This window comes from Danio rerio, chromosome 17 (assembly GCF_049306965.1).
Source record: "Danio rerio strain Tuebingen ecotype United States chromosome 17, GRCz12tu, whole genome shotgun sequence".
NCBI lineage: Eukaryota > Metazoa > Chordata > Actinopteri > Cypriniformes > Danionidae > Danio > Danio rerio.
The window spans coordinates 24,340,549-24,355,320 of NC_133192.1; the positions used below are offsets into that span (position 1 = coordinate 24,340,549).

Genomic DNA, 14,772 nt, shown 5'->3' on the forward strand with positions numbered 1-14,772 from the left:
TTTGTGTGGAGTTTGCATGTTCTCCTTGTGTTTGCGTGGGTTTCCCCCACAGTCCAAAGACATGTGGTATAGGTGAATTGGCGGTTTATTCTGGTGTGACGACCCCAGATTAATAAAGGGACTTAGTCGAAAAGAAAATGAATGAATGAATAAATGAAAAAAAAGCATAGACATTTCTGAAGTAAGTAGGTTTATGTATGTATTTCTTTAAGATAACTCTGAAACCTGACTGCTCTAGGCAAGTGTAGTGTTGCTATAATTTTGTTGTACCACAGGTAATTTCTGACCACAGTTTAGAAAATGTATGGCTGTTGTGTTTAAAATCCATTTGTCTCAAATATCTTAGGATGAATGGGTATGATTTGCTGAGGAAAATTATTTTGCAATTTAAATTTCTAACTTTTTTTTTTCATATTTTGGCCTTATTGTAACGTGTATTGCTTTGTTCATTTTTACCTGTGTTTTGGTGTTCTCCACTGACACTATGGAAATAAACAAACAAATATTCATCTGTTTCATGCCTTGTTACAAAACTATAACGCTCATTCACATTTGTTTCTATTTGTGAAATACTCTAAATAAATAAATAAATAAATGCATATACACTGAAAAAAGGGGTTTTGCTAAATTTTTGCAAACAATTTGTATGGGTTAAATTTCATTCATTCATTTATTTATTCATTTTCTTTTTAGCTTAGTCCCTTTAATTAATCAGAGGTCACCACAGCGGAATGAACCACCAACTTATCTAGAGTGTTTTAAGCAACGGATGCCCTTCCAGCCACAACGCAACACTGGAAAATACCCATGCACACTCATTCACACACATACACTACGGCCAATTTAGTTTATTCAATTCACCTATAGAAGTGCCAACTGACCCAGCCGGGGCTTGAACCAGCAACCTTCTTGCTGTGAGGCGATCATGCTACCCTTTGAGCCACCATGATGCCCGTGGGTTGAATTTAAACAAATTTAATCTAGTTATGTCCAAATCAATTTGTTTGTTTAGTCTAAATTTAGTCTAAAAACTGTGGGGGAAACCGAAGCACCCGGAGGAAACCCACACAAATACAGGGAGAACATGCAAACTCAGAAATGCCAACTGGCTCATCCTGGGTTCGAACCAGCAACCTTCTTGCTGTGAGCTGATAGGGGCAACAACTGAGCCACCATGCCAGCCTAAGCATCAAGTAATGTAATTGAAATATATATATATATATATATATATATATATATATATATATATATATATATATATATATATATATATATATATATATATGTATATATATATATGTATATATATATATATATATATATATATATATATATATATGTATATATGTATATATATATATATATATATATATATATATATATATATATATATGTATATATATTTATATATATATATATATATATATATATATATATATATATACATATATATATATGTATATATGTATATATATATATATATATATATATATATATATGTATATATATATATATATATATATATATATATATATATATATATATATATATATGTATATATATATGTATATATATATATATATATATATATATATATATATATATATGTATATATGTATATATATATATATATATATATATATATATATATATATATATATATATATATATATGTATATATATATATATATATATATATATATATATATATATATATATATATATATATATATATATATATATATATATATATATGTGTGTATAATCTCTGTCATAATCATAATCTCTGTTGTTGGCAATATACTGTAACACTGATAAACTACCTTGAAAAATGAAAATAATTTTGCCATGAATATATCAGCACTTAAACAGTCTTTTTTTAATGTACAACACAAATACTGCTTTGCAAAATCTCAAAAATTTGCTACAATTAAAAATCTTTATCCATCAAAAAGTCATGGAGACAAGGTGTGTGGCTCAAACTTTACAATAAGATTTCATTAGTTATTCATTCATTCATTCAATCATTCATTCATTCATTCATTCATTCATTCATTAATTAATTAATTAATTCAATCATTAATTAATTAATTAATTAATTAATTAATTAATTAATTAATTAATTAATTAATTAATTAATTAATTAATTAATTAATTAATTAATTAATTAATTAATTAATTAATTAATTAATTAATTAATTAATTAATTAATTAATTCAATCATTCATTCAATCATTCATTTTCTTTCAGCTTAATCTCTGTTTAAGATGTCACCACAGCATAATGAACCGCCAACTATTCCAACAAAATTTTTACGCAATAGATGCCCCTTCTAGCCACAACCTCGTATTGGGAAACACACACACACACACACACACACACACACACACACACCAACCACACACACACACCACACACACACACACACACACACACACACACTATGAACAATTAATTTATTCAATTCACCTATAGCCCATGTCTTTTAACTCTGAGGGAAACATAAGCACAGAGGAAACCCATGTGAACATGGGGAGAATGTGCAATCTCCTTACAGAAATGCCAATTGACCCAGCTGGGAAACAAACCAGCGACCTTTTTGCTGTGAGGCGTTAGAGTCACTGTGCTGCCGATTTCATTAGTTTATGTTAGTTAATGTGGTTAAGCTAAGAATAAACAAAACTAGTACAACATTTATTACTCATTCAACACTTACTAATGCATTATCAAAATCCCAAATTGTGCTTGTTAACAGTAGAAATAACAATGAACAACTTTCATGACCTAACCTTAACAAAGATGAATGAAGACTGTAATAAATATGTTGGTCATTCTTCATTCATGTTATTAAATACATTAACTAATGCAACCTTATTGTAAAGCATTACCGGCGTGGGAATCCCAGTACAAATTAGCAGTGAGATTCACAACCACAAGCATATGTGCATTTTAAACCTCACTTCCTTTCTGTCTCTTACACTTGTTATAGATTCGTTTATTATAATTTTGCATTGCTACAGGTCAACCCTTTAGCTATGTTTTTTTCCAAGCGGATCCTCCGGTTGAAATCATATAAAGACTTAAGTGTTGCCTTGTGCGCCTCACTGTCTAAAGTGAGTTATTAGCCTCATTTTCTCCGGGTAATTGTAGATAAAAGCTGGCTGTAAGGGAAGGCAAGAACCAGAGAAAAGAGACAGAGTAAGAGAGGAGGGGGGATTGAATGACAGGGCGTTACGATAAACAGTCATCGAGGGAAGTGCTCTTCGCAGGCAGGTGAGAGGATTAGATACAGTAGTCCTGCATGTGAATGAGGGGGCCGGTGGGCCGGCAGAACTAATGTGTAGCATGACATCTATTATCCCTCTTCCTGCCCTGCAGACGAGCAGTGTTACACAACTAATACAGCCAGAGCTCTTGCTGTAATACTAATGCTAGGAGGAGGCCGTGGGGTATTGGGTAACTGTTTTTGCACGGTGTCGTGGTCTGACATGCCGTTTCTTGCTGCTTTGAAATTCAGCCAAACCGCACTCTGACTGGGTGTCTGATGGTACAGAAGTGACCGGGTTCACTCACAGCGAGACAGACCTTTACATATTGCATTACATTAGTTGTAGGTCACCAGAGACAGGCATCTGACTGACTCGATGTTGACCTCATGTTGCGTTTGTTGTTGATTGGATGTGTCTGCATGATGGACAGAAGGAGAGGGAGGAGTGGATTATATCTGCAAATGGAAATCTTGATATTTTGGTTGCTGTTACAAAGCACTTAGATTAAGAGGATGTGTGTCGATTTACTTTTGCAATAAGTAGAGGATATAATAGGTAATTTCTTTATTATTAAAGGGCAACTATGAAGTAAATCAACTTTTGTAAGGTGTTTGGACAGAACTGTGTATAGGTATAGTGTGTCCACTGTTACATTGAAGAGATAGAAACCCAATAAGTCTAAATAGGTTAAAATAGGACCCAAATCCCAGTGTTTTGAGGCCCACCGCAATGTGACGTAGGAGTGCGGTTTTCCCTTCCCACCGAATTGATTGATAGGTGACATGTTTCAATAACAACATGTACTGTATACACATGTCCACAGAACATTTATTTAGCAAATAAACTGGGATTAAAATATCTGTTACAACTCTCTCTGATTTTGATAAGTTTGAAATGTTTTTAAAATGGAGCATTTTTGTAATAAAAACAGTCAAATCAGTATGAAATTCTTAACCGCTATAATCACCAAAGGCTGATCTTAGATTTTGTAAAAGGGGTATAATAGGTGCCCTTTAAGACTACTTAAGAGAGACTAAATTAATTGTACTTTACCATACACTACGCGTTCTAAAAAAAGAATTGGCTCATTTGTTTGCAAACTTTTTACCATTATTTTTTATGTAGACCATAAAAAATGCTGGGTTGTCGTATTACAATGCTCGGTCAAATATGGATAAACTTGACGTTAACATTTTTTTTAATAGACATTCTAACCCAACGATTGGATTTGTCCAAATTTAAAACCAATGTTAGTTTACAGCAGCCCAGTATACAAACAGTGTACAAACATTTTTTTTTCACTACATAGAAATGTAATACAATGCATTTGTGCACCTCTTCTAATATAAATTAATTAAGAAATAAAAAAACATTATTAATTCAATAAATAAATAAATAAATATAAATATAAATTTAGAAACGCAAACTTGGTTGGTGTAAATTTGATCAATTCTTTTATAACAAAAGTATCTGCTATGGTCAATTATTACTTCTAAATCTATCCTTGGGTGAAAAAAAGTCTCAAGGGTGTTGATTAAATTTAAAGCTGTGACAAGAAAGATGAGGAGCAAAATAATGACAATAGAAACACATCTTTATTGAATTTCTATTAAATAACAAACTTTTTTTAGTGAATTATAAAACAAGCAGTGTAGTGTGATACCTGTGATACCTGACTAAAAAGTTCACATTTAAATCGGTTAGATCGTGTTATAGATTCTGCAAGTTATATGTTAATGTATTATATAAATAGATTTAATAGATAAATAGACAAGGTGGTGCAGTGGATAGCACTGTAGCCTCACAGCAAGAAGGTTGCTGGTTTGAGCCCCGGCTGGCCCAGCTGCCTTTTCTGCATGGAGTTTGCATGTTCTCCCCGTGTTCGCATGGGCTTCATCCGGGTGCTCCTGATTCCCCTACAGTCCAAAGACATGTGCTAAAGGTAAACTGAATAAACTGAATTGGCCATAGTGTATGTGTGTGAAGGAGTGTGTATGGGCTTTTTCCATTACTGGGTTGCCACTGGAAGAGCATCCACTGCATCAAACATATGCTGAAATAGTTGGTAGTTCATTCCACTGTGGAGACCCCTGATAAATGAGGGACTAAGCCGAAGGAAAATTAATGAATGAAATGGATTTTAATTAACAAGATTTTCATCTTAAGATATTCATTTCTGTATTAATTACTAATGATGACCAATACATATAGAATCATTTCAAAATACTACAGAGTTACAATATTACATTTGGTCTGTTGAATCCTGCTATACCTTATGCAGTACAGTATATTCATGTGCAGGTATATGATAAATTTATGTATTATTATTATTATATAAATGACTATATATAAATAATATATAATATATTATTATGTATAATTATATATAATTAAAAATGTATATATATTTATTATTATTATTATATACATGACTGCGTAACATATTCATGTTAAGCCACATCTGCACATGTTCATATAGAACACAGAAATTTTAGAATCAAATCTGGCACTGGATTTTATAATTAGTTTTATATAAAAACAAAACATGTCAGTGGTATTTCTGATGGTAATTTAGATTTGCCAAGTAAGTGTGTGTTTTTGTGTGTGTTTAATGGTAGAAGTAGCAGACTGGCTAGTTTCTCAATATCTGGGCGTCTGGCACTCAGTGAGGTCTGTCCCACACGAGAGACGGCCTGTCAGCAGTCCTCTGTATATATGTGTGTGTGTGTGTGTGTGCTGTGTGATCTGGTAAAGCCATTCGCCTCCTGTCATCTACTTCTCACTGTTTCTGTTAGCTCTCAGTGTGTCTTCGTCGATTTACCTTCCACTCAGGCTTCATAACAGCTGTAGGTGCGTGTGTTGGTGTCATCAGTAGCTGACTGATGTCTGTTTTGTTTGAGACATTCTTTGATCTTTAAAAAAAAGGTTACATGTTACCTTCTGTTGGATTTGCGTTTACGTAACACAAACCCAATGACAGCTGCTGTTCCTGTTTTTTTTCTTAGAGCGTACAGTATATAGAGCGCACTTGGATTTGAAGTGACTTTCAAAATGACACCAGTCCAGACTAAATTGTTTCCTTAAAACTTAATTGTTCTTAATTTTTTTTTGTTTAATCCAATGTTGAAAATAATTGGATTGTCTCACACTGTAATATACACTCAACGGCCACTTTGTTAGGTACACTGCCCCAACTGCTCGTTAATGCAACTTTCTAATCAGCCAATCACATTGCAGCAACTCAATGCATTTAGGCATGTAGACATGGTCAAGATGATCTGCTGCAGTTCAAAGCGAGCATCAGAGTGGGGCAGAAAGGTGATTTAGGTGAATTTGAAATGCAGAAGACCATCACTGAACGCACAACATGTCGAACCTTGAGGTGGATGGGCTACAGCAGCAGAAAACCACACCAGGTGCCACTTCTGTCAGCTAAGAAAAGGAAACTGAGGCTACAATTTGCACAGGCTCACCAAAACTAGACAACAGAAGATTGGAAAAACATTGCCTGGTCTAATGAGTCTCAATTTCTACTGCGACATTCGGATGGTCGGGTTGGAATTTAGCATCAACAGCATAAACAACATGAACAACAAACTGCCTTGTATCAATAGTTCAGGCTGCTGGTGGTGGTGTAATGGTGTGGGGGATATTTTCTTGGCACAATTTGGGTCCATTTATGACAATTGAGCATTGTGTAAATGCCACAGCCTACCTACGAATTGTTGCTGACCATGTCCATCCCTTTATGACCACAGTGTGGCCATCTTCTGATGGTTACATCCAGCAGGACAACAAGCCATGTCATTAAGCACGAATCATCTCAGATTGGTTTTTTAAACATGACAATGAGTTCACTGTACTCAAAAGGCCTCCACAGTCACCAGATTTCAATCCAATAGAGCACCTTTGAGATGTGCTGACAAATCTGCAGCTATGTGTGATGCTATCATGTCAATAAGGACCAAAATCTCTAAGGAATAATTAAAGTATCTTGTTGAATCTATGCCAAGAAGGATTAAGGCAGTTCTGAAGGCAAAAGAAGGTCTAACTAGGTACTAGTAAGGTGTACCTAATAAAGTGGCAGGTGAGTGTAGATCAGAACATGACCTCCTTTCTCAGTGTATTAGTCCTTTGGAAGTGCACGCAAGATGATTTTGCAACACAAAAAAACAGTAGCTTCACAGCATGTCTAAGTGAGGATGTTTGATGGTCAAAGGGTTTATTATGAGCAGCCAATGAGAGTCATTAAAAAGCATAATGTTACAAATCTGTGTCAGTTTGTGCAATAAATAAGGCAGAAATTATTGATTACCCTTTTCAGGCAGTTCACTATCAGTTTAGGTATATTTTGAAGTATCGCATGAGAAACAAGTGTTGGAATAAAAATCCATTTTAAAAATCCAATAATTAATCTATTGATCAGTGAAAAAGTTATTTTACTCGCTTTAGGAAGACTTAGGGCTAATGTGAATAATTGGAGATAAACACTGGCTGTTTCTCAATATGCATTCTTCAGCGGTCTTGTGTCCTCGTGTTCTCGTGCAACGTCATCATCAGCTGCCTAAGTTCAGTTCCAATACTCAAGACCTCAAGTACGGAGGACGCATGAAACTTCCCGGATGTGTTCTTGATATCTAGGACGCACTGATGCAGACTTGAGCACCGAACTCGCTCTGGAAGTCCCAGAAGTCATTGCGACTGGATGTGGGAAGCGCAGCATTTTATTTAGATTTATTATTAAAGTTCAGAGATATCATTTATTTACCTCAGGAGTTTCCCTAAATGAAACGGTGAAAGTAAACATTAACATGAACATCTTAATAAAGGAATAAACACATTAAGGGTGTTTGTTTGCTGAAATTTGTATTAAAATGTGTTTTATTTATATTGTGCAGAGTATATTTATCATGTTTTTATGCAAAGTATATATTTTGAAGAGGGGAAAAACAATAAATCGCTGTATGAATGCTGTAATGTTTAAATAATTTCCATTTAAAACACGTGAAGGTCAAGTGACCATCAGGAAGAACGCAGCATCCTATTTCTCAAAGGACGCATTCTCTGCTCTCGCAGTCTCCTGAGTTCGTTCTTCCGAGGACACCTGGCAAGACCGGTCTCCACAAGAACACAAGTCCGTTCTCTGCATTCTTGGAATTGAGAAACAGCCACTGTCTAAGAGCACTGTAGAGAGCATTACACCTGTGACCAATCAGCTGTTCTCATTATGCGTGCCTTGTTTACTGTTGGTTACTATGTTACCAATCCTACAGTAAGCCACTCTTACAACTTGATAAAAATGTGCCTAATTTACTTTTTTTCATAAGCTTTGAATTGATTTTCGTCACATTAGGATATAAACCTAGCTAATAACTTAAACACTTCATAAAAGATAATATTTAAACTTTGCAATTGTAATATTTGAATATTTGCACTTTAAAATTTCCTTCTGTCCATCACACAGAGATATCAGAAACAAAACACACTTAAATTTAGACAGCCTATTCGAATGTTATCACTTGATTGAATTGGCATTATCAGTGGTTATTAGCTGATAGATATCGGCCAGTAGGGGCCTTCTGCGCCTACTGGTAAGCTCAGAAGGCTGTTATACTCCATCTACATGGTTTATCAGCTATAGATCACATATGGCTGCGGCCAGAAGTTAACGAGAATTATTTATATTGTTTATTAAATTTCCCATTAATTGTATTTTATTAACATACCCCAACCCTGAACCCAACCATCACTTTTATGTAAAAAAAAATTTGGAGTCTTCTCTATTAGTATTGCTGATTAACCATGTGCATGGATGATAATAGCCTTCTGAGCCTACCAGTAGACGCTAAAGGCCCCTACTTACCCATGTCTATCAGCTGATAACCACTAATAATAACTCCCATTCAATCGAGTGATAACATTCAAAGCGGGTGAATTTAGAAGGTTTTTGAAAGGTTTTATACAATTAATCTTATTTTATGTTATGATTCACAGAAGAAAGTCTTGTGCTTAAGCTTCCAAAAATGTTTGTTGCTGTTACTAATTTGTTTGTTAGTATTTTTGAATAAACAACCCTTTAATAAGATGCCCTATGGAGTATGGAACGGAAATGTCAGCAATCGAGAAGAAAAAAAAAAAAACAACAGGAGCAGGAAGTGAAACAGAAAACTTACTGGAAAATATCGAGTCATGCCAGAAGTTTATCAGACCCTAATTTAAATCACATTCTCCCTAATCCACTGAAATAATTAAGTAGGTGAGCAGATGAGGATGTGGGTAGCTTTCTTTCCACATAGTTTTGCAGCTTACATCACTTAAATTAAAATAGACTATTTTAGGAAACTGCTTCCTGAAAATTTGTCAGACAAAGGTGCGAAAGTCTGTGCTATTATAAAGATTTATTAGATTAAAAAAAAATTCTTACAGTATAAGTTGTTAATATTAATAAAACACTATAATCATTGTCAATTATTTGATCAGTAATGGTAGCCTGAGTAAGATAGGAAGGTATTAGAGATGGGAGTTGTGGCCACTTTGTCTGAATCCTGCAAGAACTGGGTCTGATCCCAGAGTTGTTTGCCCCCCCCCCCTCTCTCTCTCTCCCTCTCCCTCTCTCTCTCTCTTTCTCTCTCTCCCTCTCTTTTGCTTTTATTTTTTTCTTTAGTCACCTCCTCATGTTCCAGAGACTGAGATATTGGACCAAGGACAAAAAAAATGGGATGGGGGGTTTGGGGGATGGACGAAAAAGGAATCAGACGGTCACCGGGGAACACGTACAGGACGACTAAGAAAAGACAAGACAACAGAAAGAGTTTCTGCCTTCCTCCAGCCTCTCTCTCTCTTTCTCTTCCTCTCTCGTTTCACTTTCTTAAAGCTGAACTCCTGAGCCATTCTGCCAGACACTGCCTGCTAAAGTGTGTGTGTGTGAGAGAGAGTTGTTTATGAAAGTCATGCAGTTCAGACTGATGGATTTTTCTGTCTTTTCTCTGTTGATGTCTCTGCTCTGCTGGGCTGCAGTGGGGAACCACACAGGCCGGATCAAGGTGGTCTTCACTCCGACTATCTGCAAGATGACCTGCACCAACGGCCGCTGTCAGAACAGCTGTCAGAAGGGAAACACCACCACTATCATCAGTGAGAACGGACACGCCACCGACACGCTCACCGCCCCCAACTTCAGAGTTGGTGAGTGGCATTCACACCTTTTCTCTGGGTTTTGTGGGAAAGAATCTTTTCATTCATGCAGGTCTTTGAAGGCCATTTAATTATTTTGTTGTGTGTATGTGTGATCATTTGCGTTTGTACTGTACACCGAACGGAGAACAGCTGGCCGTGGGCCTGTTACATCATGTCCAGACGTAGACAGCTCTATAATTATGGCTGATGTTTGGATGTGTTCTAGTCACTGTTCGGAGGGAAGTTTTCACTTGTCTGGCAGATAACGCGGAAAACTTTTAGATGCTTTAGAATGCGCTTGAAAAACTTCTACTATTGGATGTTGGTTCTTTTTGCTACATTTCCCACTGTGATATTTCACAGTGAGGGCTCAGAAAGGGCTGGAGATCATGTGGTTGAGACAGAGCTGAATGTCTTCTGCACGCTGGTTCAGATGATCAACATTCATTTACTGCCCAAATCAAGTCCTGCATGGAGAAAGAGCATTCTGAAATCTTCAGAAACATCCTCACAGTATTTGTGTAACCCAGTCATTTTCATTCTGTTTGGGGGACAAAAAAATATCCTTGGTGGAGTTTTTTTTATACTTTGTTGTTTGGTAACTTTTTATTACTATTTGTACAGATTGTGGTGTATTTATTTGTAGGTAATAATAATCAAAATGAAAAGTCTGCATATGACATTTGTTAAACACCATCTGGACTTTGCAATTAACAAGAAAATGCAGCCTCATGTCTGTCATGAGTGAAAGTGTCTTTATTATTGGCAGAAATATTTGTAAAAAATTGAAAAAAGAAACAGGAGTCTTTTTTTTAAGCATTATTTTCAACATAAGCTTATTGTAAAAACGTAACCCTATATACATTTCTGGAGATCCTGAATTATGTAGCCAGAGCTATGTATGGCTGCATTTCAGATTTAAAATGATTCCTGCGGGCTGTATGATGCCGTTCCCGTTCTCGGTTACCTGCTGACTGCTTACCTCTGTATGGACGGCTTTTGTGCAGTTACCAGTTTGTCTGGTAGCTCGACATATACGTCAGCGGACTTGAGACGCAAAGTTGACCTCGACAACAGGGTTCCAGTCTGGTGAAGAACTGTTTCAGAAAGCGAGTAAGACAAAAAACAAAAGCTTAAAAATAAAATAAACAAGTTAATAATAGGATGAGGATGTGGTAAAATCTGAAAACATGGTAAAAATTAGAGGGCTTTTCTTTTTGGGTTGGGTTTAGGGAAGTGTGTGGACGGGTTTAGGGAATGGGGAGGATGGGAGGATCGGTTGGTTGGTTAGTAAGTCAGTCAGTTGACAGCGGCCTCTGGTGGATTTGCATGAGAACAGCAGGCACAAATGATACTCGCAAAAGAAGTTTGAGATCTGAAAAAGCATACACAGTGGCCTTTGGCAGATTCGCTAAAACAAAAACTGCAAAAAAAACGTAGCTCCTGGTATGCATTTTGCTCTTTCTAGTATTGTAAATAATTGTACGTAATCAGAATGAGCCTGGGTTGTACTTTTTTTTACACTGACTCGTTGATGATGTAAAGTTAAAATTCTATAGTCAATTACAATTAGCATCTGTATTGTATTACATTAAATTTATGAATATAATGGTGTTTAAGTACCCCGATATTAAATTAAATTAAATTAAATTAAATTTCAAAAGTTGTTGCTAATATAATACTCATTCATTTTCTTTTCGGCTTAGTCCCTTATATATATTATATGTTCCTATATAATATAATATAATATAATATAATATAATATAATATAATATAATATAATATAATATAATATAATATAATATAATATAATATAATATAATATAATATAATAAAGGAAACAATACAACTATTAATGAAGTGCAACCAAAATAGTAATGATTAACAATCTGAGTTTGTTTAATTAATGAATGTTTGACCATGACTTACTAAAGAGACTCTTAACTCTTTTCTGAAAGTTCAGAAAAGGTTTAGGAAACACTTGTGAAATCCATTCTAAGTCCAGACATTTGTTAAGCTCTAGCTAGCAAGGTGCTTGGTCCTCTCTAAGCCACTATATTGGTGGATGGATACTCTGTGCCTTACTTTGAGAATAAAGCCATAGACAATTTTTTTGCACATATAGTTACATAAGGCTTACTTTAAAATCCAATTACTCTGTGGACACAAGGGTAGCATTGAGCTAGGGCTTGTTTTCACCAGTGGGTTTTGTAATCAGCACTCAGCAGGGTGAGTGGCTGAAATTGTATTCCATATAAGAGGGTCAGGAAAGCTCAGAGGAGTAAGTGTTCAGACAGATCTTCTCAGAATAAGCTGAGGTTTTGCTTGGTGCTAAGATGTCATTCTCTCTCTCTCTTTTGCTCTGTTTGTCTGAATGAGGTGAGCGTCTGGAGTGTGTGCAGCCTTATAAGGAACACAGAGCGTTCTGTCAGCTCTGATACAGAAGTAGCAGGGAGGAGAGATCGCAGGCCAAAGAGAATTGACGCGCACACATTATGTTTGGATCAATACCAATATTTTAGCTTCGGTACTCTGAATCAACCTCGCACTGATAACTTAAGCAACAGATTAACAACTTGAATGATAAATGATGAGATCTATAATCAGATTCAGTAATTCCACTTCAGAAATTTTTCAAAACAAATTTGCAATAATTAAATATAACCATATTTGTATAGCCTGTCTCATATGTGAGGTTAAGTATCATATAGTATATGTTAGTTACGCATACGTTTTTTAAAATAGCTCTTGTGTCCAGTGTTGTGTTTGTATTTATGATTCCTTTATGTAGCACTGTTGTCCTGTGAGACTCCACACATGTAGCGGAATAACAATAAAGCTTGATTTGACTTGACTATAAATTTATGTTTTAACAGTATGTACCTGAGTATAATGTATGAGCTATGATACGATCGCATATAGTCATTGTTATTGAAACAATCAATAATTTTTTGGACAATATTATAGTAAAAGCATGAAATATAAGAAGTAATTTAATTATATTTGGAATTTATTATGTATCACAAATTTATGCTAGTTAAAATATCATGAAAAGTAAAATGAATCACAAATTCAACTAAAATCTGAAGCAAGGGTTCGAAACACTTCATTATAAACAAAAAATCATTATGAATGATTGAGCACTGATAATAATTATCAAAGCAGTTAATCAGCATATTAAAATAACTTCTGAAGAATCATGTAACACTAACGACTGTTGTAATGATGGAAAAAGAAAACAGCCTTGAATCACAAAAATGCAGTAAATAGCTGTTTAAAATAGAATAAAACATATACATAAAAAACTGTTTTTTTTAAATTAAATTAATATATTTACAGTTTTTTACAATTATTTTGCCACAAATTTTAGAACCCTAGTGTCAATTTTCAAAACTCAGACACAAATATCACAACCATTGCCAAAATTGCACATTTTTTTGCAAAACACTTAACTCATTTTTTTTCAAATGCTTGTATACCATACACACAAGTCAAAGATACTTTCTTCATTAAACTAAAATCACAATTTCATAATCAAATTGATCCCATTTCAAAATGCAACTCAAACATTACATTTAAAATAAATGTGTATTCATTTAAATAACATCACAAGCAAAGAGCATAGAATCACCATGAGGCGACACTCTAGTGTGTTTTAGAAAACAGCCACTAGATGACGCGGTGGCCATTGAAATGAAATCTCCAATAGAACAACAGCATATTATAAATATGTAAAATATCGAGTAAAAGTGCTGATGATTGTGATAGTAAGTGTTGTATTGTCGTCCGTCAGGTTGTATCTCAGCTTTAATGTGCTTTTTAAATAAATAAATAAAAAACAAAGCAAATTGCCTGCCCTCACGACAGCAATAAGATCCAACGGACGGCCGATCGCTTTCACTCCAAAATGGCGGAATGCCCCAACTGTTGCTGGGCGCTGCTGTTGCAATGGAACGTTCTATTGAGTGTCGCCTCCTGGTCATTCTAAGCTTTTTGGTATGCCCTGGCATTCTGTTTAAATGGGGAACATCAAATTCTTCAAAACTGCTTGCTAAGCTTATGAGTGAATTCCATATTACGAATAACCAATAAAATTTAACAACGACTGTCTATTTAGTTTCATTTCTAAATGTTTGTATCGCTGATTGGCTCCTGTACTAAGGGCGGGGCTTCATTTGCCATGTTGACTGTTACACCTTTCCCTTATTCAAAAGTATACAAGCGACATTTCTTCTGTATTCTGTAGACTTTAAGGTAAGCTATCCACGGCTACAAGCGCTCAAATTAATAAATAACTGTTGCATTACTCCTGATGCATAGAAACTAA

At 35.0% G+C, this 14,772-nt stretch overlaps 1 protein-coding gene across 7 annotated transcripts in view; it reads left to right on the plus strand.

Moving 5' to 3' along the window:
• The window catches only part of ltbp1 (latent transforming growth factor beta binding protein 1), a 161,940-nt gene that overhangs the window by 60,268 nt on the left and 86,900 nt on the right, over positions 1 to 14,772 (plus strand). For all 7 annotated transcript variants that reach the window (XM_017351811.4, XM_017351812.4, XM_017351813.4 and 4 more), the window contains one exon: positions 10,287 to 10,454. In XM_017351811.4, coding sequence (XP_017207300.2) covers positions 10,287 to 10,454 — 168 coding nt within the window. The remainder of the gene's footprint in view (positions 1 to 10,286; positions 10,455 to 14,772) is intronic.